Source organism: Brachypodium distachyon, chromosome 3 (genome assembly GCF_000005505.3).
Source record: "Brachypodium distachyon strain Bd21 chromosome 3, Brachypodium_distachyon_v3.0, whole genome shotgun sequence".
NCBI lineage: Eukaryota > Viridiplantae > Streptophyta > Magnoliopsida > Poales > Poaceae > Brachypodium > Brachypodium distachyon.
In genome coordinates, this window is record NC_016133.3 from 4,421,550 (window position 1) to 4,445,362 (window position 23,813).

Below are 23,813 nucleotides of genomic sequence, written 5' to 3' on the forward strand. Positions count from 1 at the left end.
ATTTGGGGTGGAATGGAACCGGATTGGAATTTTTTTCATGCAGTGCAAAGATGGTAACCTTTTCTTTCTTATTTTTCCCTTCTACGCCTCTCTCTCCCTCTCTCTCTTCCCTTCCGTGCCATTGCCATTTATCGCAGGCTTTTATGTAATCCAACTCTACGCAAACGAGTTGTTTGACAGCCAATTTCTTTTTGCTGGCAGTTGAGTTGTGCGTGTGCGTGAGTTCGAAGGTCCTTTTTCCGGGGATAATTCCCAATCACCTTTCGGGCTTCCTATTTTGCCTCTGCACGCACGTCCGTTTACGGGTTTGCCAGATTTAGCGGGTGCTCGGGGTAAAAACTCCAGTTCGAGAGAAGAAACATTTCCATACCAAAAGGACTTGAGAGTTTCCGACACGGAATTCCGGGGAATTCACGGGTAAACAAACAGCTTTGATTAAGTTGATTAATCCACGCATGACTTCCCTGCGTTTCCAGACGAGCCAGCCGCCTTTCTTCGGCCTTTTGAATTTTTTTCCAGCAATATATGCTGCGAGTCATTGGTCTTGGAATTTTTTTGCGTGCGTGTGCGTTTGTTGGGGACAAAATCGAGTCGTAATTATGCAGCAACTGCTTAGGAGAGGGGGCAGGGACAGCAATGGTTTTGGCGTTGATCTGTTTAGCTAATCTTCCAGGGATCTTTTTTCCCCTCCTGTTGCTTGATGCCGATCGATGTGGATCGAGCTGGCCTGGTTTATGAGCTTGATTAAACTATGCTCGTGATAAGATTAGTAGCAGTACACTTCATGATGCACGACAGCTAGCTGGCCATTAGCATCCCTCTGGAGGGCCTTGTTTACGTTTTCTTTTCAGCGAGGCAGCGTGGCAGGATCACGGATTTATAGATCTATACACTCTCTCTCTCTCCCTCCCTCTTGGAAGGAAATTTTTTTGCTGTTGCAAATAGGGGAATTTTTTATTTAGCCATTATTAGTTTCCCTTCACGTATTCATTTTGATACTGAAAAATTGGAGCGGGACAGGTTTATTTCTTAGGCCTCCTCTCTCAACGCTCCTACGTGATGCCGTGTCACGTAATTAATGAGAAACCGTCTCTTATGCTTATTACTGTTGTCTCTTCACACAAATCAATACGAATGCATTAAATATCGCTTGCATAATTGAAATAAAGTTTTTTTTTCTATTGCAAATAAGGGAAAATTTTATTTAGCCATTATTAGTTTCCCTTCATGCATGCATTTTGATACTTGAAAATTGGTGTGTGGATCTTCGTCGGGACGACGGGTTTCTTTCTTAGGTTTTTAAGCTTTTTTGTTGAAGGAATGACGCAGTTTCATGAGAGAAATCATTTGAAATGGCAAAGAATGCGGTAGAGACGATCAATTAGGAAAAGACCAAAAGTGACCTCCGGTTTGTTAAGAGAAGACGCACACCCTTCCATATAGAGGTTTCACTTCCCCCCGTGCAATGGCGCGGCTTGGTATGCTTTCATGTATTTAGATGGGATTAGTTAAGTCGGATGGAATGAAAGTATTGCAAAATTTGTAAGCATGTCACAAAATTTCGAAACAAATTTCAATATGCCTGTTGTTAAAAAAAGTTTGAGAACAAAAATGGCTCGATTTGCGAGTCTATTATGCGGCTACTATTGGTCGATTTGTTTATTTATTTTTCACTGAGGTGATTGAATCAGGAATAAGAATTATGTAGTATGTACATGCATCGTAGATTCGTAGGTCTTTTTTCCAACGAATCTGGACCTCAAGGAAACCCTCTTAATTAAATTTGCACAAGAAGTGGCTGCAGTTTTAAATACTGCCCAAGTACTTGAGCGACCAGTATATTATTGCTTCACACCCTGTGTTCGTACTTGTGATAATATTCTTTTCCATTTTTTTATATAGTTATGATAATATTCTTTTCCTTCCATTGTATACATATAGTTATTCTTTGGCAATACTCTAAGGTATCAGTACACGTCAACTTGCGCTCGCGGAATCTCGTGGACACAGAGTGCTGCAGATCTTTTTATTTCTTCTTTCCACTTCGTTTTCATCTAAGCTTGAAATTAAGTAGCCCAGATATGATTAAAGAACTGGGTGTCATTGTCAGAACAGAGAGACAGCTCGGTCAGCATCCAACAACGTGCAAATTGTACTGTACTTGAGAAAGAAAGGACAAAAGGAGTTGTGAGATAAAAATGACATAATGAAATGAGTACGTACGATGAATAACCTTCACAAGGAAAAAACAACGTGCAATACAATTTAATTCACATAATTATAAAACAATCGCTAGATAAGTTACACGGTTAGCTTATACTACTAAATATGCAATGTTAATAATATATCATACTCCCTCCGTCCAACAAAGAATGTTTCAACTTTAACTAAATTTGAATGCATCTATACACCAAGTCATGTCTAGATACATCCAAATTTTACAAACTTGAAACATTTTTTGTTGGACGGAGGAAGTAATTATTATTTTAAAACTATTTCATTTACTATACTACTAAATAGTAGTACTACACTGTACCTGTAAATTAGGAAAATATACTACAGAAATGTATTTCATTTACTCAAATAATCCAAAAATATATAGAAGCAGACTTCACCTGCAACGCTCTTTAATAATCTATGGTATATCTCAAGGACCCCCACTAACCCAGCATATCCATCCCTATATGCAAAGAGGAAAATCTCAAATGCTAGTGTGCTACACAAAGCCCCAACTAAAGCCAGCTCTTTCTCACCACAAAAATTCAGGCTGATATTTGTGCTTATATAGTTCTTTGTTTTATCTCCCACATGGACCACATCTTGATCTGAATCCTAGAGACCAAACCCTGCTCCATCCAACCCGGTGCATCTACACATAGGCCAAAGCCACATCTAGCTAACACTAGCCCATATATTTGTCCTGATGTATCATGCACATGGACACAGCTGGGGTCCCTCTCATATTTCCCAAGTGGCATGATAGGTCTCTCCTGTGTGTGCCCTCTCGTTCCAACACCAACATAGTATGGTGATGGGAAAGATGCATGGTGCACTCCAACAACAACAACAAACTGAATGATGGTGTGTGCATCTCTCTTTGTTTTGCATGGCCTCTCACTCCCGCTGCTGCCATGTCTCCGTCATGCAAAGCTACATTCCTTGGACAAAACATGTACATGTCCAGATTAGCTCTGGCATTCCACAAAAAAGTCATTTTAGTATCTATTACTGTATATTAAATTGGAGTTGGTGGTGATTGCCGCGGGCGCCGGACGTCAACTTCATTAAATTTACATGAATATGCCACCGCGCCCCCTCCTGTACGTCCCGATGCGACCCCCCCTCCCTTCGTGTAAAAAAACATCTCTCTTGTCTTCCTGACCAGCGCTCGCCGCCTCCTCCGACCGCTGCTTCTCCTCCCTCCGTCGCAAACCTCGCGTCTCGTTCTGCACGCCGCAGCCGCCCTCCGCCTCTACGAGCGCCGTCTCCGCCGGCAAAGATCTATGGACGGCCCGTCGCCGCCGCACTCCTCCCCTGCGCACGCCGTCATGGAGACTGGATCCGCCGCCGCCGCCATGGCTAATAAACGGTCTGAGAGAGAGATGATGAGCCAGTCCATCGGGGAAGATGAGGTGGACGAGCCGTGGAGATGAGAGAGAGGCGACGAGGCGATGTGTCTCTGAAGTCGCTCACGCACGCGAAAGTCAACCATGGCCGCTGAGGCAGCAACAGCAGAAGAGGCGCCGCATGAAGCGGTGGCGGCCCTCGCGAGCTCGCTGCAGCTGCACATGGCCTTGGCCTTCTTTGCGTTGGCTGCGTGCACCGTGGCGAGATCGGCAGAACCGGAGCGTCGCTCCTCTTCCATGACCATGCCCCATTCCCTCTTCCCGACCATGGCGTGCCCTAGTTGCCCTGTCTCTAGAGGCGAAGCACCGCAGCTAAGGAGGCGCAGTCCGGCGAGATCCAGACAGAGACAAGGAGATGCGGGGTCAGTGAGGACAGAATGATCCACCGCCATGTGCTTCACCTCTCGTGCGCTCCTCATTCAGAGTCATTCCTTGATTCAACAAATCAATGAACCCAGCCTCTATTAGGACATAGGGCGATGGAGATTTTTTTTTCTTTTTTTCTGAGATTATGTTTTGGTTGTTTGTTTTTTCCAGATATTTGTTCTTGCATTTTTCTATGAGAGATCTTGTTACTTTCCGTTCATGGTCCAGATCTTTCTTCCGAATGTTCATGTTTCTAATCTTGTTTCATTTAGTTCTTGCAATTAGTTCATGGTCGGGGAAGACAAAGAGGAAAGGGAGATTACAATTAGAATATAATAAAACCATAAGAGGAGGAATAGCAAGAAGAGATTCGACCAATCTGAGTCAGGCCAACCTGATTCGATTTCTCAATCGATAAGTATCTGTTGCATCTGTTGTATGACGCCACAGCTTGTGTATTTATATACATGTACTTACATCCTTCCCAATCAATTCATATTTGGCAAATTTGAGACGAGTAATATGGATCGTAGGGAGCACTAGTACTGTAGTCCTGCCAAAAAAACATTTGCTTCTGAAGAAAAACATATTTTTCCTTGATTTTCATATTTACTCCGGTGGTACTTCGCGAGTGCACAAGTAATACAAGGCTATAGTGAATACGCTGGCACCGGCGGCAGTTGCAGTTAAACCGGTACGAGCGGGTACGCACGTGAGGCAGGCGATCGGGTGGAAGCGACGTGCGCCCACTCCGCCTGTCAGACCTCGCAACACCCTTTTAATACCCTTTTGCTGTACGTACGCATACGTACTTGCGCGCGTATTCACTCGAGTATTCAACTCAGGTCGGCTGCCTGATTGAGTCCTTTCCATTTCTTTTTTCGTGCACGGGTTTTAATAAAAGAACGGACCGGGAGTTGATGGCGCCCAGAGACGCAGGCCTGCGTGGCGCAGTTCTTTCTGTTGTGTTGTGTTCAGCAGGAGGGGTCAAGAAAACGACTGCACGTATTTACGGGCGTTCTGCAAGCCTCAGCCAGGCTCTGGTTTTGCTTTAAATTTTCCTCACTCACTTTTCCTCCCTGGTTCCGTTCATGTTCATCGGTCCATCCTTGCACCGTTGCACGTGCGTGGTAAATGTAAATGTGAGCTTTGCTGGTCACGTCCCCACGAGCCGAAGGCGAGGGTTCACACTTGACGGAGAAAAGAGAAAATTCGACAAGTTTAAAATACTGCCCGATCGAGAATTTCCCTAGCGCAGAAATTAAAATAGATTTTTTCTAAAAAAGATTAAAATAGAGGGGTTAATAATACAAATAAAGCTAGTTGGAGCAGAGTGCGCTAGGTGGTGCGGAAGGAAAATACGCTGAACATAGGTTCTCAAGCTAACAAAGGCGGCGTACAGCCGCTGCTGCTAGTACGTGCAAGAAATAATTAAACTCCAGTTTGCAGTACTTCGTGGGGTGCCCAATCTCGTTCCCCATGTTGCCCCAGCCGCAGGTGTGCAAGTGTTTGTGGGACCTTTTAGCCGGGCTAGGCGACAGCCGGGTGCTCTCGCTGGCTTGAGCTCAGAGTGGTCCCTGAGAAGATTCCGCACTCAATACCGCGTGTACTTTGACAAGCGGGCCCGGCGCCGTGGCTGCCCGTCCTTGGCCTTTCGAGCCGCCCAAACCGAGAGCGTTCGGCCCCCACGTTACCACCACCCATTGGCTCCGTAGTGCTCTGTCGCTACGTACGTGCAGTACGATGGTACGCGTCCGCCTAGCGCTGCCCAAGCTTTGCTTCGGGCAAAGGTGCGATGCAAGGGGATTTTCTAAATTCTTGACTCAAATTTGCCCAAATATGAATGCATCTATTCTTAAAAAACATTTTAAATACATGTGATATTTCGATAACAATTTAGGATCGGAGAGAGTACGTCGCAATTCGCAATGCCTCAAATGTGTCTCTTAATTAAATTTGCATCAAGTGCATGTTTTTTAGGTTTTGAACTTTTTGACCAAAATAAATCTCGAAAAACTATTTTTAAGATGCGAGCTTTTTTGTCTTGGTATCAGTCCAAACGAGGCCTTGTGAACATAGAATAAGAGTGTAGGGTCATCGAAATTGTTTCGCGTTCGATGTTCTGTCGGAACTGCATCCACTGTTGGATCCCGCGTCTGCTCTTGATGCAACAATTTGTTCAGAGGGTGATGAGCTAGCGTTAGATGAGTACGGATGGAAATTGGTCGTATGTATAGCAGTGTTGTAGCAGTAATTCATCTCATCGAAAAATTGTCGTGTGTATAGCAGGGTCATGGTATTAATTCATCTCATCCAAATCTAGATCTATCCCTCATTTCCCCCTAGTAAAATCTGGGATCTCCCACTAATTGGTGGGTGAGGTAGTGATAATGGAGAACAAGTTCGTGCTGGTCTAACCAAAAGGGATCGTCGAAAGCGATGAGGCGGGGCGGCTGGACTGAGTTGGAAGGATGGGGAAGGGTCATCGCTCCGGCCATTGCCTCATATCCCTAATCAGTTCTTCTTCTTCTTTTTTGCGAGGACCTAATCAGTTCGATCATGCCAACTCTTTGATCTCCGACGTTGCCCTGTCACTATCGATTTTGTCTCGTGTTTCGACGTGAGGATATTAAATGTGTAGTCTTAATTTTTGAAAATGAAATCAAGAGATTGTGCGCTAGCAACTCTTTTTATTTTTTATACACAATTATGTGACCCCCCTTGCATGCTTCCCATTTCCGATCAATCATCCATGGTGGCCTGGTGGGCGGGCTTTCATCCCCCTCCCATCTCGTAGCTGGTCGTCGTATGTTGTCCCATTGGAACAGGTGATTGTGCGCTCGTTGTGTCCCACTTTTCACTAGCAAAGACGTAATTATTTGAGTTGTGCCACCCTAGTGGCATATAACTCTATATATTTTTTTTCAGGGAGAACAGTGGCATATAATTGGGACGAGCACTAGCTAGGTACTACCACTTGCTCACGTTGACTTAGGATAATGCTCAAACTGGATAGACTTGCAACTCAGGCTGGGCAGAGCAATATTTGAAAGAAAAAGGAAATACTACTCCTGAGTCCTGCGGAGCACCTGGTCAAATCAGGAGTGCTAAGCTCCGTTTACATGTTGCCAAAAAATAATAAAAAAGCATATCGTTTACAGGAAAGAATAATAAAAATAAAATTAGAAACGAGGTGGCCACTAGCGTGCAGTCGCGGTAAAGTTGGCGGCTTGGCTCTTTTCCCAGAAGCAATGACTGGTTTCTGCCTCTTTCTCCGCACGAGTTATTTCCGCTGAAGCCTCCACAGAAGCTGCATTTCCCACGGCTGCAATCATCATTATCGGAGCCTCGGCCCAACCCACGGATCCCGAAGCTACAGAGAGCACGGATCTCCATGTGCCACGTCGGAGTCGCAGAGTTTTTAAAAATAAATCATCGGAAGGTGGTGGCTCCACTGCACGGCCTCTGCAGTTTTTGTTTGGAAGGGGGCTCTGCAGTTACTACTATAACAGTAGTAATTTTGTATTTGAGCGTTCGGTGTGTACTGGTTTCCAGTCATAATCCTGTACGTGTTGACTGTACCACGGTCGAGAACAGTGCGTGCTGCAGCTGAATTTGCTCCACGCGATACATGCTTGGAATGTGAACAATTAAGTTCACGGAGAACAGAACAAGACAAGTTTCAGAAAAAGAAGACCTGTTTAATTATTTATTTTTTGAGATAGACAGGTGTTTAATTTGTGGGCGCTTCAAATAACACGAGACAGTTGCCCGCCATGCCCCGTCGCCTGGGTCCGGTCTGTCCTAATTTGTCACTCCCTGTACTCACTCAACGGAGTACAGTAGCATCCAGCCATCCGTTGATCCTTGCAGGATTACTACAATTAGCTAAGCACACATCACCCTTAAGTGCGACTCCTCCACCACCTCGGTCCAAAAAGCAGCAGCACACAGAGCTGAAAAAGCTCTACTCCTACTGAGTATTTTACGCCCAGCAGGTTTGGTAAAACAACACCATGCAAAGCATAGTAGATCAGATGGATTCTCGCACGGCTTTTAACCGAAGCCAAACAAGGACCAGCAAATAAAGGAGAGTATATCATCGCTGCTGCCCATTCGTCTTTCATTCCACCCTCCATTAGTTTAGTTTAACTCTCCCCGGTTCCCTTTTTCCATCCTTTCTCATACCGGCTTTATACCCGGGTCTTTGACAATTGGCATGCAGCTAACTCCGTTGCGCGGCACGCAGGATCGGTAACCGCGAAGGCTTTCTCGGCCGACGAGCCGCCGGCCGGCCGACGCTGGCTGGATATATATTGTGGCTGTTGGTTATTTGAAGCGCCTGGAGAAAGGGGGGGCCGGGAAAGAAAGAGGTGCCGTTGCTTTGCCGAAAAGAGGAGCTCGCTTTGCAGCCTTGCACTGTGCAGGCCACCCAGGCCAAGCAAGAGGAGAGGCGTTTGCTCCAGTGGATGGATGGATGGATGGATCCCAGCATCTTTCTTGTAACTAGTTTCGTCTTTTTTTCGTTTTCTATGCTCTGCAAAGACTGTTAGCCCTTCTTTTGTCAAACGGTTTTCTAAGTGAATATAACACATAAGTACAGTCTCGCTGCTACATTTCGGTTAGGACAGTGTCTCTGTTTTTTTAAGTAGAGTCACTGCTGCAGCCTGCTCTGTCCTGTATCCAGGTTCGGTTTTACCCGCCTCAAGTTGTTCTCCTTTCCTATTTCTTTCGGAGCTGGTACCTCCAAAATTGAAAATTCGTTCTCATAACTGTGGGCTTGTCGAATTTTAGAGGAGCTGAAAGCTAGAAGCATATGTGGGCTTCTCAATGGGATTGCAGAAGTCTTTTTAGAGCTCAATTTGGTTTTACATAGAGCAAAAAGAAAGAACTACCATGCTTTTCAATCATGGATTGATAACTTTAGATAGTGCTTTTTCTTGTAATTTATCCACTTGTACATATTCTCAATAATAAAATTACAGCAACAGGTCTTAAGCTTTCCGTAAAAAAAAAATATGCTGCAGCCCAAACGTAAATACTTGATGGGCCAAGGCCCAGCTTAAATTGTCAGAGAGGGCTAAGAGCCCAAGACCAAACGAAAGACCAGCTTTTGTTTGGATCCCAGCGAAGCATTTTCTCTGTTTTGGGACGACATTTTGATTTTTGTTTTGCTCTTAGATAGAGAGCCCATCCCTGTCTTTAACAAATCAGAAGAAAAGAAGATAAATCTTATCTCGATCTTAGTATATGCATCACCCTGGTAACATAAACTAACACAAATCATGTCACTCGCGAAAAATGTCAAACGAAATCTACCATGACGACGCAGAGACGATCCTTCCGGAATGTTTCTTGGTTTCTGCCTAGCGAGCTAGCCGATTACCAATTTACTTGGACATGCTAGGCCATTCGAAGGAGTAGTTGGTTTCTTGCCAGAAATGAAGAGTGAGAAAACGATGGATCGATAAATCCACAGCTAGAAACAAAAGCTAACTCTCCATTAGTCATTAGACCTTCATTTTTGTTTTATGTACCATAAAGATCCCATCTCTATCGTCAGGCAGGCTAGATCTGGCAAATACGAGCGCTCCAGTTCTAGTAAGCTAGGCGCTTGCAGATCGGTGGTGCACACATGTTAACTTTCTTGCTTCGCACTGACAAATGTTGTAGTTAATTACGGGAATCACTACGCAGTGAACCTTTTAATCCGTGCTAAACGAGAGGGTATTGCGCTAGTCCCTCTACCAGCATTTCCTGCGGCAAATATGTTCGTTCACCACTCATCATCAGTCTTCAAAGGTACTCCTCCACTATTGTCAAGCACAAGTCGCTTATATATTTTCGTCACATGCCATTTCTTTTTCAGAAATTGGGCGGGATCGGAGCTGCTCTCAATCAGGAAGAATTAACCACAGAGCAACAGCGAGAAAACTATACGCAATACCCCTACAACAGTATTCAACACACGCATTTACACCTGCACCTGAAGTGCACGAGTGAGTCCCGAGTACAGTACGTTTACAGCTTCAGCGTCAGGTCAAGCTCTTGCTCCCCACTACTGTCACGGCGGTCGTCACCACTTCTTCCAACACCCCGCCGCCGCCGCTCGTCGCCTGTGCAGTACACGAGCTCCACGGCGGCCATCATCCTCAGGAAGTCGGGCGCGCGCTCCTCCCACCTGGGATCGGCGTCAACAAACGCGCCGCCGCGGATGGCGACGACGAGCTGCCGCCTGCCGCGCGCCCGCTCGCGCTTGTGCGCGTTCTGGTGCCCGCCCAGCGCCTGCGAGCTGTAGAACTCCCGCCCGCAGTAGCTGCACCCGTACAGCTGCCGCGGCTCCGGCTCCGGCTCCGGAGCCTGTGCGCCGACCGTGCCGATGAGGTCGAGCTCAACCGGCCGGAGCGACGCTTTTGCGCCGCCATCGTTGAAGATCATGCCACGGCGATCATGGGCCGGGCTGCCGGCGCTCGCGCCTCCTCCCTCCGCCGGCTCTCCCATGTCTTGCGCTACAATGGCTACATGCAACTATGCAAGGCGTCCCGTGCAATTGTGTACTGGGGATTAAATTTACCGGGGATTAATTGGTCAGGACGCCCTGCGTGTGAGAGATCTTTGTGGCAAGTGACAACGGATCAATAAGGGAATGATATGAGCAAGTGACAATGGCTTGTCAGCTGGCTGGCGGTGTGTCAAGTGGCCGCTGACGTACTGCATGTTGTCATCTTATTGATCAGCGGCTGCAGCTAGCTATGGCTGCTATTCTTGGGGCGCTTTGCTTCCTCCGGCGCGTGGGGGAGGAAATATTGGTCAGCTGATGCAAGCAAGAGATGGCCGTTCGTGTGGGAGATTTTTTGTTTCTCTAATTTCTACGCGCAGACGTTGGGAGATAAGGCAATTGATGGGTACATGCGATTAAGATATATACTACTACCTCCGTTCATCAATGTAAGACGTTCTAGGTTTGTCATGATAGATTTAATAGAACTATTTTAAATTGTAAACTTGGTCGAATTTTAAGAAATTTTTGTCTTTAGGACAAAAAGAACATCTTATATTTAGGAATCGGTTAGCGTGCAATCATCTAATCCAAGAGAAGAAACATGTTCTTGCCCAATTTAGGTCATTAGAGATGATGTCATACTACTTTAAAATTAATGAAGGGGCCACCTAGCGGTTAACCTACGTAAGTTGCGACAAGAACATCAGATGATCATCAGACTCTTGCAGGCCACATAATAAGCAATCCTTTGATCCAGCTTACCTACTCTTGAACACATTTAGCCATATAAAGTTTTAGTTTTGGCCCGCAGTTTTGGTTTCCAAATGAAAACCCGTAGGGAACAACCAGAGAGGACAGGATATGCAAAGCTTACATCTAGCCAGTCTGAAGCAATTTGCCCCAAATTTTGAGGTAACTGAACCTTGCCAGACAGATCAAATTTCGGTCGCAAAGAGATGAACCAAACAGGCGATAAAGTATGTTCAGAAAAGTGCTCAAGGGTTCTGACTTGTGACTCACGCCTATGAAATTATTGCAACGGTATTTCGCAGGGTGTGCTGAAACAACGTAGTCACACAGGCATTCGGGCTTTTTTCAGATTTCAGTGACATGTTCAACTCCAAGATGTAGAATTGAAAACATAAGAAGTGCCTGGAACATGGAAACAGGAAATTAACAATCATATATCTTCCACGCTTCAGGTTCTATAGTTTGTGAAATAAATAGATCACACAGGTTTTTAGGTCAAACGGAGGAACAGTCTCCTACGTGATCTAGGGCTACTTGTGTGGCAAACTCAGTCCATCCTTCCCTTGAGCACTCTCTCCTGAACTTCAGTGGGCGTTCTGCAACCAATTTAACAAAGGTTCATTAAACGAGGAAGAGATCCAAAGGCAAAATTCATTTTTACTGCGACATGGTGCTTTCTACTCTTATGGAGCTATGGAGCAACAAACATGGTTAAATGTTCCATTGAAGAAATCTGATGTCCACATATAAAACAGTATCACATGTTCATGAGATCAGAATTTTCAGGGCGCACTTTTGCACACCAAGTTTCCCAAATAATGAATCACATTAGTCACAGTCAGTAGACAGATGGCCACATACAAGTCACAAGCATCTTTCGTACAACTGTACAATATGTATTGAGTATGAGAGATTAGTGGAACTTACACAACGAGAACATAACCTCCCCAGCCACTCAGGCAATCACGATCAACAGAAGACAGCAATGCTTGTGAGATTGTCTCAAATAGTTCTTCGGGTTCCTTTAAAAAATAGAAATACGATCAAGAAAATGGCATTCGGAGTTCAAAAGCAGGCAGATATGTTACTACAGTATGGTGCACGAGGAACTGCATGAAAATAATAATAAGTTTTATGTTCACATATCATGCTACATGAATTTCGCGAGTAAAGAAACTAACCATGTCTGGTTTATACATGGACTCACAAGCACCATATAATGATTCTGAAGCAGTGCCAGAAACCACAAAATCTTTTGCCAGTTCCCTGAAAAAATGAAATATTTTTGCTCAGATTAACTGTTACATGTATTATAGCCAGACAGGAAGTCAAAACAGGCGAATCAGTGTTATCATATTAGCAAGAGATTTGCCATAAAGTGCTGCAGCTACAGTAAGGGTATGGGCTATGGCCGCACTGTCTACATTAAGAATACAACTTTGCATGGCTCCTGGCAAACCAGAAGACCAAGATTGCCCCTCCAAATCACCTATGTAGTAGGACAATGTTTATTCTGAATATATTTATACCCTAATTGGGTGTTTCTGAACTTTAGGGAAGGTACTCCCCATATAATGCACACTGTTTCGTTCTTGATATATTAATACTTTTAATGAAATGGGAAGTTGGGAACATAGTTCTTCAAAAGAAAGGGGAAAGGAGCAAATGGACGACGAATGACAAATACTCAATCTTAATCAAGCATAACATTTGGGGATTCTAACTGAGCCAGGATATTCAATAGTCCTATGCAACATGCACATGGGAGATAGGTAACCATACTGGCAGTATGTGAACAAAAAACATAGTGCACAGCAGTATTCAGATCAATTGGTCTTTTGACAAGAAAGTAATACAAGTTACAAAAATTGTCAGTAAAACAAAGACAAGAAGAACTGATACATACTTGGCACCAATGCAGTCCATGGTACATATAAATGGTTGATCGTTATCTCCTAGCCCAGCAATAATTGGTTGGCAGAAGTATGGCCCAAATCTACATATCATGAAATAACTCTGTTAGCCACTCCATAGTTGAGCTAAGAGAAGGAGTGAGTTGTAATGAGACAGAAGGAATGCTTCTCGAAAACAAAAGGACAGAAGGACCAGTAAATAATCACAGCAACACTGCAATACTGTATCTACACAAACATCCTACACATTTCAACTATTCAAAAATAGGATCTACGAATCAGATTCAACAAAAACAGGACATTACGTTAAAGAGAAGAATTGCATCAGCATAACTAAGATATAAAGCTAAAAAATCCTGGCCCGTGTATCAAGGGGTAACATTTCAGACTGCAGCACCAGCAACATCATAAACCATCCACTACCTTTCTGTTAAAATGACAAATCTGTGTGAAGATTAACCAACTAAAAAGCACACTAACACTACCTCGCACTGGGTCACCACTCAACACAATTCAGTAAATCCAAGTTTAATTCATATATGTTCTGCAGTGGTTCATCTTTTAACATGAATCAATAATTTTAGACAATCACCCTCGCACGATGCCAAGACAGAACAAGCTACCGAGACTTGAAAGTTCTCACCTCTTCTCGTACAGGAGGGCGGAGACGAGGCTGGCGAAGGTCTCAGGCTTCATGTCCCTCTCCTCTCGCAGCTGGTACAGTTTGTGCTTAAACACCAACCGCTGGTACCTACGCACACATGACGCAGCACACGCAACGTCAAACCCAAACCCTAGACTGGTGAAAAAGCCTCCAAATCAGGCGGGATCAACCAAAAAACTAATCCATAATTCGGTACCCACAGCGTCTGGGCGTCGGTAGCGAGGCCGGAGAGGCCGATGTAGAGCTTCTCGTGGACCTTGAACACCCTCTGGAAGTCGGTGGCGACGGTCTGCAGCTGCACGCCGAGGCGGCGGTCGCTGGCGATGGCGAAGCAGTTCTTCCCCACCATCGCCACCACGGCGCTCCCGTTGTACTCGAAGATCTGCAGAAGGAAGGCGAGACCCGCAACGGATCAGACGGGGGAAGAACGGAGCGCAAAAGAGCTAGGGTTTTGCGTGAGGAGGAAGGTAACCAGGGAGGTAGGGGGCTGCGGTTCCGGAGAGCACTCACCGACATGGCGGGGCGGCGACGCGGTCGACGGCGGCGAGAGGAGACGGCGGGCGCGGGGCTCCTCCGGTTTGGTTCCGGCGACGGGAAGGGAAGCGGCGAGGAGGTTCTTTGCTGTACGGGTCGCGTGAGAGGCTTTGTTTGCACGGGCCCAGGAGTCAGCGTCTGAGTCTGAGCGACGAAAGTACTAACAGATTACAAATACGGACACGGACCAGGCCAAAATCATATGGCAATCAGACCATTACTTATGGGCCTATTGGGTTTGCTAGGCTAGTTAATTTAGGCCCTCACTCATCAGCGGCCCTAAATGGGGCCTGTATATGTTCCTTTTTTATATATATACTAGAAAAATTAAATAATTCAAAAATAACTAGAAAAATTAAATGAGAGATCATCTCCAGTGAAAACACAGCATTGCCACGTCATTAAGCGCCTTTGCCATGGCCATCCACAATAGTAGTCAGTACTGACTTTCCATGTTAGCTAAAAATGAGGATAAACAAAAATAATATACACAATGGATTGTGTCTTTGAGATGACTTTAAATTGTTACATTGATGGTGTACAATAGTAACTAGATCAAACTTTTAGCTGACTCTGAAGAGTGAGTTCTCTTCTTTGTTTTGTTCCTGCTCCGCTGCGCCAACAACGTTTCAATCTTCAATGTAAGCAACGGTTTTATAAATACCTAAGCATAATCTATACTCTTTTTTTTATAAAGATTGGCGTATTTACTTTTGTTAAGACGAAACTACCAATAATAACTTTATTAATATTTAATTTATATGATAGGAAATCACAATTACCAACAAGAATTCTTGAATACGAATCTATTGATAAATTTCATTCAAAAAAGCACATATTAATAAAGTAATTCTTTGTCAAAACATTGTCTTGACGAAACTAAATGTCAACATTTGTAAAAATGAGAAAGTAAATCTTAAGAGTTTGTATGTCGGCGTGCTCCAATGCAAATTATATAGTGCCGAGCCTAAGTAAACATATGTAGACTCTAAAATACACCTAGTGTCCAACCATGGTATTTTAGTTTATCTCTTCACCAAATCCTACCAGTATATGTCACAATACCTGACCTAGCTTGGGAAGTTGAGCAAGAAAAACAAACTAGTGCTCATCAGCAGAGAAAATAACCAGTTACCAACTAACTACTCGGTACTTAAGAATTTTTTTTCTCTATAAATAACGTTAGCCAAGGCTGTATGCTAAAGACAAGCCTGATTGCGTCAGGTCAAGGAAAGAAACATGCGGAGCGAACAAATGAACTCCATCTAGCTTTTTTTTTTTTTTTTTGAGGAACATACAGTAGGCAAAAAGCATACTGCAATAAGAGTCCATCTTCTTGTTCCGACTGGCATTTAAAAAGCTGGTAAAGAGCATTTCCTATTTCTTTTGGCACTTGGGAGTTGGGGTTGTTGAATTGAAAAACAGAAATAAATGGAGAACTGGTAGAAGGATACCTATGACCCCCCAACCATTTCAAGGACTTCTTTTGCAAAGGCTTCGGTGCCACCCCACCACAAAAGCAGAGAGACACATTATGCATGCAACATGGCACTTTTTCTAATTCTATTATGCAAACCCTCCAGCATGGCACCTCCGTAAGCACATTGTTTTCATGGAGGTTAACCGTGGAAAGCAAGAGATTTATTTGGGAGTAATTTACATGCGGTGCTCGTGGGCTTTGATGGTTTTCGGCCATTCAAAAAACCTCGCTTTTTTGTTGCCATTGCTTTCTTCTTGATTAAATTCTGAGAGTTCCCACCGGCTTTCTCGAAAAAGAAAAACACAGCACCAAATTAGCTGTCAAATAAAAGCAGGAACTTTATGGAACCTAGCATGAACCGCACTCGCTCACTAGCCTTTCAGGTAGAATGCATGATTGATTTTATTCCAGTGAAAGACCTGAGGGAGACCACTACTGTAGTCCTGTTTATACATTCAGCATAGGAGCACAGCAGCAGGGTCACATTATTATGCTGCTGCTAGTTGCTAAAGTTGGTATGAATTTGTGCTTCTCCAGCTTACCTAATGAAGAATCTATCCATATATAATCAGGCATGCATGTCCCCAACCCAGTGTTCATTGCACAGAAGTTGCTGCATGACACTTTCTCTTGCAGCCTATGAGCCTATGCATGATGACAGTGCAACCATATGATATGGTCTTAATTTCCTACCTAATATGCACATGGTCAGTTTGCTCCTCTTGTTGTTGTTGCCACTGTTTTCTTAGAACTCAACTAACCTTCTATGATTCACATCTCCAAGGAAAAACCTTGCAAGATTCTCCAGAAACATCTTATACTTTTCACAGAGCGCAATCATTTTTATTTAATTTGGGAGACACAAGTGCAATCATTAGCAGCCATGCATTGCACCTAACAACTAAGATTTGAACAATCATGTTGACTCTCAATGCCTCAGTAGCAAATCTCTGTCTGAGATGATAGCTATATCAAATTGCAAGTTGTACAGAATGCATTTCTTGCAAGATAATTGATGGTAGGTTACTGCGAAGTAAGAAAAACAAGAGTCTGTACAAGGGTAACAAAAAGTCCCTGGGCCACGCAACTGACCTCATGATTCATTCTTCGAACGCTAACTCGACCTAGTTATTAAGCTTGAAGTACCAAAACAAGCATATGAATTGGATACTAATCACTCACTGCAGGACAACTGATTGGGGGCAAGTATTTCTTTTACCATGTGAAATCTTTAATCTATACAGCAGTTTTCAGAGCCAAAGAAAAAGAAAAGAAAGAAAGAAAAAAAATGTACTGATGAACTCTTTGTACAGCCAGTAAAATCAGATGCGTCATCCGCTTCTCCTCAAACCCGAAAACTGTATCAATCAAACCAACAAGTATGTGTAGGTCACAAGGTTGGGGAACACATCCTCAGACGAGCGCCAAGAAATGCAACTGGAACGAGAAACAGTGACCTGCCCTCCACATCACCAGTTATCTGAACCATTTGGATGGTGTGAGCCCATTGAATAGCCACTTTCGGATCATATCTCTGTTTTCTTTCTCAGCAGGGAGAACGGTTATGCATTGCGCAAGGCGATTCTGGGTTGATCCTCAGTGTCCCCCCAAGCTCCAGGGGCACTAGGGGAGTCAGAGAGTGGAGTACATCTGTAATCAGTGGCCTGTAACTTGGTTCTGGTTGCACACAGAGCACAGCCACTGCAGCTACCTGCAAGCAGGGCATTACGCCAATCTGGTTAGTTCAAGAGACAGATGTAAAGAAATAAACAACTACTCCCTCCGTCCCATATTAAGTGACTCAAATTTGTCCAAATATGAATGTATCTGTACCTAAAAAGCATCTAGATACATGTAATATTTCGGCACTTAATATGAGACGGAGGGAGTATTAGATAAGTTTAATTATTAGTACTTGATATAAGTGTTTCAGGTCCATCGTGTTCCTGATCACGGAGTCAATTATGGTAGGGAGCTTTGCTCTGTCAATTAGCTGAGGCATGGCCTGCATTTGATCCCAAACATGTCAGATGCTAATGGAACTTAGCTGCCCGGATTCAGGCCATCAAAACTGAAAGTATAGTATGCATATTGACAGTGCATTGCTCCAATGTTAATTGCTGATTCTAACAAATTTTAAGAATGTCACGTATCAGAACAATGTGTACCCATGTAACAATTGATTGGCACTGAGATGGTGCCATCTTCTCAACTGGCCTCCTTCCCAATAGAAGCTCAAGAAGTACTACTCCAAAGGCATATACATCACTTTTCTCAGTCAACTTCCCTGAATTCAACACAGTTGCATGTAATTAAAGAAGAACATCATCGTGAATAATGCTTAGTGTATAAAGAGGATTGCGAATGGGGAATAAGAAAAAGAAGGACGTACCGTCTAATAAGTACTCAGGAGCAACATAGCCCAAAGTTCCAGAAAGCTTCAGATTCCCTTTGCTGTGATTTCCACTTGCGACTGCAAGGCCGAAATCCGAAATCTGCACACCGACAAAGAATCAATAAACTGTTTTTTCTTTCCTTAAGTGATATGAGTTATGGTCAATAGTACTCCCTCTGTTCCTAAATTCTTGTCGCTGTTTTAGTACAAATTTGAACTAAAACAATGACAAGAATTTAGGAACGGAGGGAGTACTATTTTAATTGACCTGAAGTAAAGTAAGCAGCCATACCTTCGCATTGAAGTCTGAATCTAAAAGTATGTTAGACGACTTCAGATCCCTATGGATAACTGGTGGATTGCAGTGCTCATGAAGGTACTCTAGCCCCCTGGTTAAGTTTGGTTTACAGATGAGTTATATAAGAACCAATCATAAGCATCTAATGTGGTTACGCTTAAAAGATGAAGCAAAGCACAAGATGGGGAACCTTGCTGTGTCAAGAGCAATCTTCATCCGGATGTGCCAGCTTAGAGCTGATCCATGTGATGGCCCTACATGCAACCACAGATAAATGAACATATAATCAATACTTGCTTATTCTTACTTATCCAACATCACATTTCAAAATAATAATAAACCTAATAAATGGAAATTAATATTACCGTGGAGTTGTGTTTCCAATGATCCATTCACCATCAGCTCATAAACAATGAAGCGGTTCTCCTCATGAATGCAGAAGCCTACAAGGGACACTATATTCAGATGCTGAATCCTCTGAAGCAAATCCAGCTCATTCTGCCAATTCAACAACAAGCAAAGCATTTTCAGCAAAACCCAACACTGATCAAGGACAAGTTTCAGAAAACAACCAGTGTCACAAATGATCATCACCTCAAATTCCTTCCCGCACTCCTGTCCCTCGCGCCCCAACCTCTTCACAGCAGCGACACACCCTCCATCAAAGTTGGCCTTGTATACACAACCGTATCCACCGATTCCGAGCACATTGCTCTCACTGAAATTCCCAGTCGCGGCCTCCAACGAGGCATACTCCATCATCGCCACAAGGTCCTTCTTGCTAGCCTTGAATGAGTTGAATTTGTTCAAGATTGGTACCAGTGCTACCCTTGCAGTATCTGAGTAATGCAAGTACTCTAAATCAGTAGCTAGCTCAGTTAATGGACAATATTGCAAGTCTGCAAGGATTGCAAGAATCAACTAGCACAGAGCAAGACAATGGCCAAGGTCAAGACCTGTGCTCTGGGTATCTTTGAAGTCGTCCAGGCTTCGGCGATATCGCCACCATACAATGAAGGCATAAATGGCAGCGACAACGATCGTCACGCCAGCTATGGAGGCGAGGACAATGGCAATGATAAGCTCCTTGCGTAAAGGGTGGCGTCCCCCCTCCACTGTGAGCACTGCAACACAGAGACGAATTGGGAGGGGAGATTAGTCACTGAGGAATGCTTGGTCAAAAAAAAAATAGTCACTGAGGAATGTTTAATTGGACGTTTGCAGGTAGTAATATCAGCAGAGTGAAGCTAAACGTTGGGGCACCCTCAAAAATACACACACAAAGATTAACTCAACAAATCTTTTACTAAATTTTGTTGCAAGATCTTAGCAGGATCCGTGAATTACTTCTTCGAAGATTTTGACAAGTTTAATGAGACCCCAAACGCAATAGTAATTATGTTTGTTTTGGCATTCCAGAAGAAAGAGTTGTTTAAATTCATCGAAGTTCACCGCAATATCCAGAATGTGATTAAAGCTATGCTGCCAGTCAACCTTGGAAGATAAATGATCCCAAGAGGCATCTTTCCCCCCACCATTCCCAATAAACCACCATGTTTCCCGACCAACATTTCTGGAAGGACGAAGAAACAAGCAGAAGAAAATTCCCCCTCCAAATTCGAAATTTCGCAAGCCAGAACACAAAATCGAGCAAATGCGGCGGCACGGGACCAGAATCAAGGACCCCGGAACAACAACGCAAGAACACATTGAGAAAGAAACAGAGAGACCCAAAGCTTCGATCCAACCGCACAGCGAGCTGCAAACCTACCAAAGGGAGCAGACGGCCCCGCAGCAGGAGTCGCGGCGGCGGCGGCGGCGCTGCCGTTCGAGGAGAAGGCGTCGACGCCGACGGTAGTGGTGGCTGCAGGGACGACCGGGAAAAACGAGCGAGACGCCGTGGGCGGCGGAGACCCTCCATTGGCCGCCAACGGGAAGCACAGCAGCGGCAGCAAGAAGAAGACGGAGAAGGCGAGGAGTGGCAATGGAGCCGGCGGCTGCATTGACCACATCCCGGCCGGCATCTCTCCCTCTTTCCTCCGCTGGCTACTACTACTGCTCCTGCTGCTTGCCTGGGGAGGAGACAACAAGAACACAAGAGCCTGTGCGCCTCTGACAAGATACCACCATCTCAGTCAGGGCATCCGAAGGATATAAAAGAGAAAAACTTTAATTGCAGATATAGCAGCAGCAGTTAGCCCGCTGCTGTCTTCTTCTTCTCCCCCTCCCTCTCCCCTTCCCCTGCGTTGATTCTTGTGTGCACTCCTCCTCCAATGGGTTTATACTAGCCAAGTCGTTGTTGCTTTGGCCGATTCTTCCACGTCCCCTTTTTTCTAGTACTGCCGCTTTCCCTTCTTCTCTCGATCTATTCCCCTTTCTCGCTTCTTGAATTGTGAGAGATGGGGTGCACGGCTGCACGGGTTTGTAGGGGTGATCAAGCAAAGGAGGAGAAGCAGTCATGACTCTTGTGGGCAGTTGCCAAAGCCCAAAAGGCACCGGATTAGACGGCGGTGATCATCATGGGAGAGATGGGGGAGTATGCGCTGCTGGTTGTGGTGGCGGTACATCGTGTGTGCAGTGCACTAATCAGATTCGTTCTCGTCCAAAAATTTTGTATGATTCCCTCGGATATACGATACGAACGCCTTCACTCACGCCAACGGTGTTGTTGGTTGGCACTGCTCCCTGGTTTGGACCTACAGGGTATGTGTGGTGGGTGTTATAGAGTCGAGAGAGTGCAGAATCTTTTTGTTTTTCAGATGACGAACAAATTGTTCACTTTGTCAAAAAGAAATTACTACTCCGTACTAGGCCGTTGCACATGATCCAAATAGTAGCATATTTAAACGTGCTAACTAAAGGCATCTTCAAGGGTGGTTGATACTAAAATTTTTCTCTTTTTTTTTAATATGTTTTTTATTAAAAAAAAATCTTGATGGGCCCACATGTCATCCTCTTTTCCGTCTTGATATCCGTGTAGTACATGTTACTTCTTCAAGTAACCACTACTTAGATGTGGTATTAATTTGTCCTCCACATTGGTCATTTGTTCCTTAATACCCGTGTAGTACCCCTTGTTGAGGATGCTCTAACAGCATCTGTGTGTGGGCCCACCCGTCAGCTTGGTCTCTCGTCTTCCTCCACCTGTCTTGCACTATCTTAGCTGCACATTAAATCCAAACATGTCTAGAACGAGGATTTGAAAAGGTTAGCAAAGGGATCAATTTTGCGTGAAATAACTTCTGTTGGACAAGGGAGATGTTTTGTCCTCTAATCGGACGGCTGAAGTCGGCATTGATTCATACCGTACACACCAACTTGTCAGTAGACTCGGGAGGGTCAAGAAAAGGAGAGTACTCCTACTGTATCGGTGTGCTTTCTGTATAAAGCAACGCCTGTTTAAATTTAATCAACGGCGGTTCTAGAGGTGGATCAGTTCTAACAGTCGACTTGGGTTTTAAAAAGTTGATTTTTTTCAATTTTTATCTGTCTAGCTTCTGCATTAGAGATGCACACGACCCACGTTTGTTACATACGGAGTAGTCAATACAGAACAGAAAGTCATGGTTCTTCCAAAAAAAAAGAAAGTCATGGCAAGTGTGCCAAAATGATTGGCTGCACCAGGACAGAAAATACACGCCCGCCTCCTAATCCGGGATACAAAGGTCTCCATGAAGTATCGACTTGTTTGGAACACGGAAATTTCACTCGAAAAACTTTGTTATACGATCGAGTGAGTAGGTGTGAATTGATCTGGGATCGAAATTTTCTGTCCACGGGAAGAGCGAAGCGTGCGTGGTGCGCCATTTTTCCTCAAAAGGCTTAACGCAACAGAGTACTTACGCAAAGTACATGTCGCCACTCCGAAGTTCGAAGAAGGAGCCTTGTCAGGACAAGCGGCATTAAGGTGTATCGCTTTTCTGACCCGCGCAAATTAAGCCGTAGTACTATCTCGTAAGTACTCCACGCTAATTAAGCTCTCCCCAGACCTGAATGATTGGAGGATAAAAAGTGGATAGCCTTCTCTGCACGGAGCAGCCACAAAATACGAGTCTCTCTGTGCCGAGCTTGAATCGGCCATGGCGGTATGCAAGTATGGCTGGCTCGCACATGCGGCAGCCTCTCTTCCATCTCCATGGACCATGAGGTTTTTGGGCCGTAGCAAAGGGCACGTTTGCTCCCGTCGCGGAATAACAGCACGGATATATGCCAAACACTGAAACACGCACCGCAAACACACTGTTGGCGATCCAAGCACCTGCCCCCACGGCGAAATCTTCTCCACCGCTCTGACTTGTTCCAAACAAAACAAAACCAAAGGGATCTCACTCCACAGGTCCGTGAGATGGATCGGAAGCCTTTGCATTCCCGGCATTGCTGCACGGCGGGCCGGGGCCGGCGGATTAAGCCCTTGGCAACTTGGTTGCGCCTACTGGGGCACTGCCATGTGGCGCGAGCTGGACGGCGGCAAGCTTAATTTGGTTATGGTCACGCGTACTGTGTGTACTTTGTGTGCTTAAAATTAAGACGCGACAGCGACATCTCCTCGGCCGTCGTCGGTGAACCGTGAACGCGGGGCTAGTTCCGTGTAGGGGCGCGGCGTTGTCCCGGCCTATCTGATGAATGGGAAGACCACTTCGCGATCGATCGGCTCATCAAGTCATTCTAAGCGCGCGTGGAAGGTTGTTGGTTCACGGAAAAGCCAATGTTGGAACCACAGGGTAGCACGTAAATGCATTTGCTCAAACGTGCCATCCTTTTTGGAATGGTCGGTTGCTTAAAAACACGTGGGCTGTGAGACCAAAACGAAGGGCATCGAACACGACGTTAGGTCCTTGCAAATCGCAACACGATCGTCCGGCTTGCTCAGGGATTAGAAACGCGTCGGCATGGTACAAGGGCCTCACTCGCGCCGTCATGGAAACAATGCAAACACATCCTGATCGACTTCTGGAATGACTTCACTGCAAGGTGCTCTTGCTTCGTCAGCTGCCGCCGTCCGATAGGGGTCGCACGAAACATCGGGACTGCAAGCTGGGCATCTTGTTTCCACCACGGCGACACAACTTCTGACCTCAGAAGCTTCCAAGTTCCAACTGTTGTGCCAAGACTTTCATATATCATGACACCGATAAAAAGAATCGACAACAACCTATGTTATGAACCACTGGACTGTACATCATCACTGGTGAGCCAGCGACCTCAGTCCTCTGATCAACCTAGGACTCAGGGTCACAATCAGCGTCCTCGTCGAGTCTCAGCCACCAACAACGTACCTTTCTATG

The 23,813-nt window shown here is 44.9% G+C and overlaps 3 protein-coding genes and 1 long non-coding RNA gene across 5 annotated transcripts; 1 reads left to right on the top strand and 3 right to left on the bottom strand.

Moving 5' to 3' along the window:
• The first annotated feature begins 7,785 nt into the window (after positions 1-7,785).
• On the top strand, positions 7,786-8,764 carry LOC112271837. Its single transcript, XR_002965316.1, has 2 exons — positions 7,786-8,133; positions 8,242-8,764. It is a non-coding gene; the product is annotated as an uncharacterized LOC112271837 (long non-coding RNA).
• A 1,249-nt stretch (positions 8,765-10,013) lies between these two features.
• Positions 10,014-10,493, bottom strand: LOC104583951 (zinc finger protein 7). The gene has a single exon (XM_010237994.1). It carries the CDS (start codon positions 10,491-10,493, stop codon positions 10,014-10,016), a length of 480 nt encoding a protein of 159 aa, XP_010236296.1.
• Positions 10,494-11,434: 941 nt separating this feature from the next.
• LOC100822862 (proteasome subunit beta type-3) lies at positions 11,435-14,494 on the bottom strand. Of its 2 annotated transcripts, XM_010235614.3 has the most exons (8): positions 14,332-14,494; positions 14,022-14,203; positions 13,801-13,908; positions 13,151-13,240; positions 12,426-12,510; positions 12,172-12,266; positions 11,764-11,840; positions 11,435-11,646 (listed from the first exon to the last, which is right to left on the bottom strand). In XM_010235614.3, exons 1-7 carry the CDS (start codon positions 14,335-14,337, stop codon positions 11,792-11,794), a joined length of 615 nt encoding a protein of 204 aa, XP_010233916.1. In that variant the 5' UTR covers positions 14,338-14,494; the 3' UTR covers positions 11,435-11,646; positions 11,764-11,791. The 2 variants fall into 2 exon arrangements, with proteins under 2 accessions (XP_010233916.1, XP_003570772.1); XM_003570724.4 differs by having other exon boundaries at positions 11,525-11,840.
• A 2,478-nt stretch (positions 14,495-16,972) lies between these two features.
• LOC100825309 (probable receptor-like protein kinase At1g80640) lies at positions 16,973-21,142 on the bottom strand. Its single transcript, XM_003570731.4, has 10 exons — positions 20,300-21,142; positions 19,485-19,652; positions 19,123-19,367; positions 18,894-19,026; positions 18,719-18,782; positions 18,523-18,619; positions 18,228-18,330; positions 18,004-18,122; positions 17,751-17,840; positions 16,973-17,546 (listed from the first exon to the last, which is right to left on the bottom strand). Exons 1-10 carry the CDS (start codon positions 20,550-20,552, stop codon positions 17,382-17,384), a joined length of 1,437 nt encoding a protein of 478 aa, XP_003570779.2. The 5' UTR covers positions 20,553-21,142; the 3' UTR covers positions 16,973-17,381.
• Positions 21,143-23,813: the final 2,671 nt, after the last annotated feature.

Coding starts and splice junctions, on each gene's coding strand:
- LOC104583951 (XM_010237994.1), bottom strand. CDS start 10,493: ATGGGAGAGCCGGCGGAGGGAGGAGGCGCGAGCGCCGGCAGCCCGGCC.
- LOC100822862 (XM_010235614.3), bottom strand. Junction 12,511..13,150: donor ATGGACTGCATTGGTGCCAA/GTATGTATCAGT, acceptor TCATTTTTTCAG/GGAACTGGCAAAAGATTTTG. Junction 11,841..12,171: donor GGAGGTTATGTTCTCGTTGT/GTAAGTTCCACT, acceptor AATTGGTTGCAG/AACGCCCACTGAAGTTCAGG.
- LOC100825309 (XM_003570731.4), bottom strand. CDS start 20,552: ATGCCGGCCGGGATGTGGTCAATGCAGCCGCCGGCTCCATTGCCACTC. Junction 19,653..20,299: donor GGGGCCGTCTGCTCCCTTTG/GTAGGTTTGCAG, acceptor TCTGTGTTGCAG/TGCTCACAGTGGAGGGGGGA. Junction 18,331..18,522: donor ATTCAGACTTCAATGCGAAG/GTATGGCTGCTT, acceptor GTCGGTGTGCAG/ATTTCGGATTTCGGCCTTGC.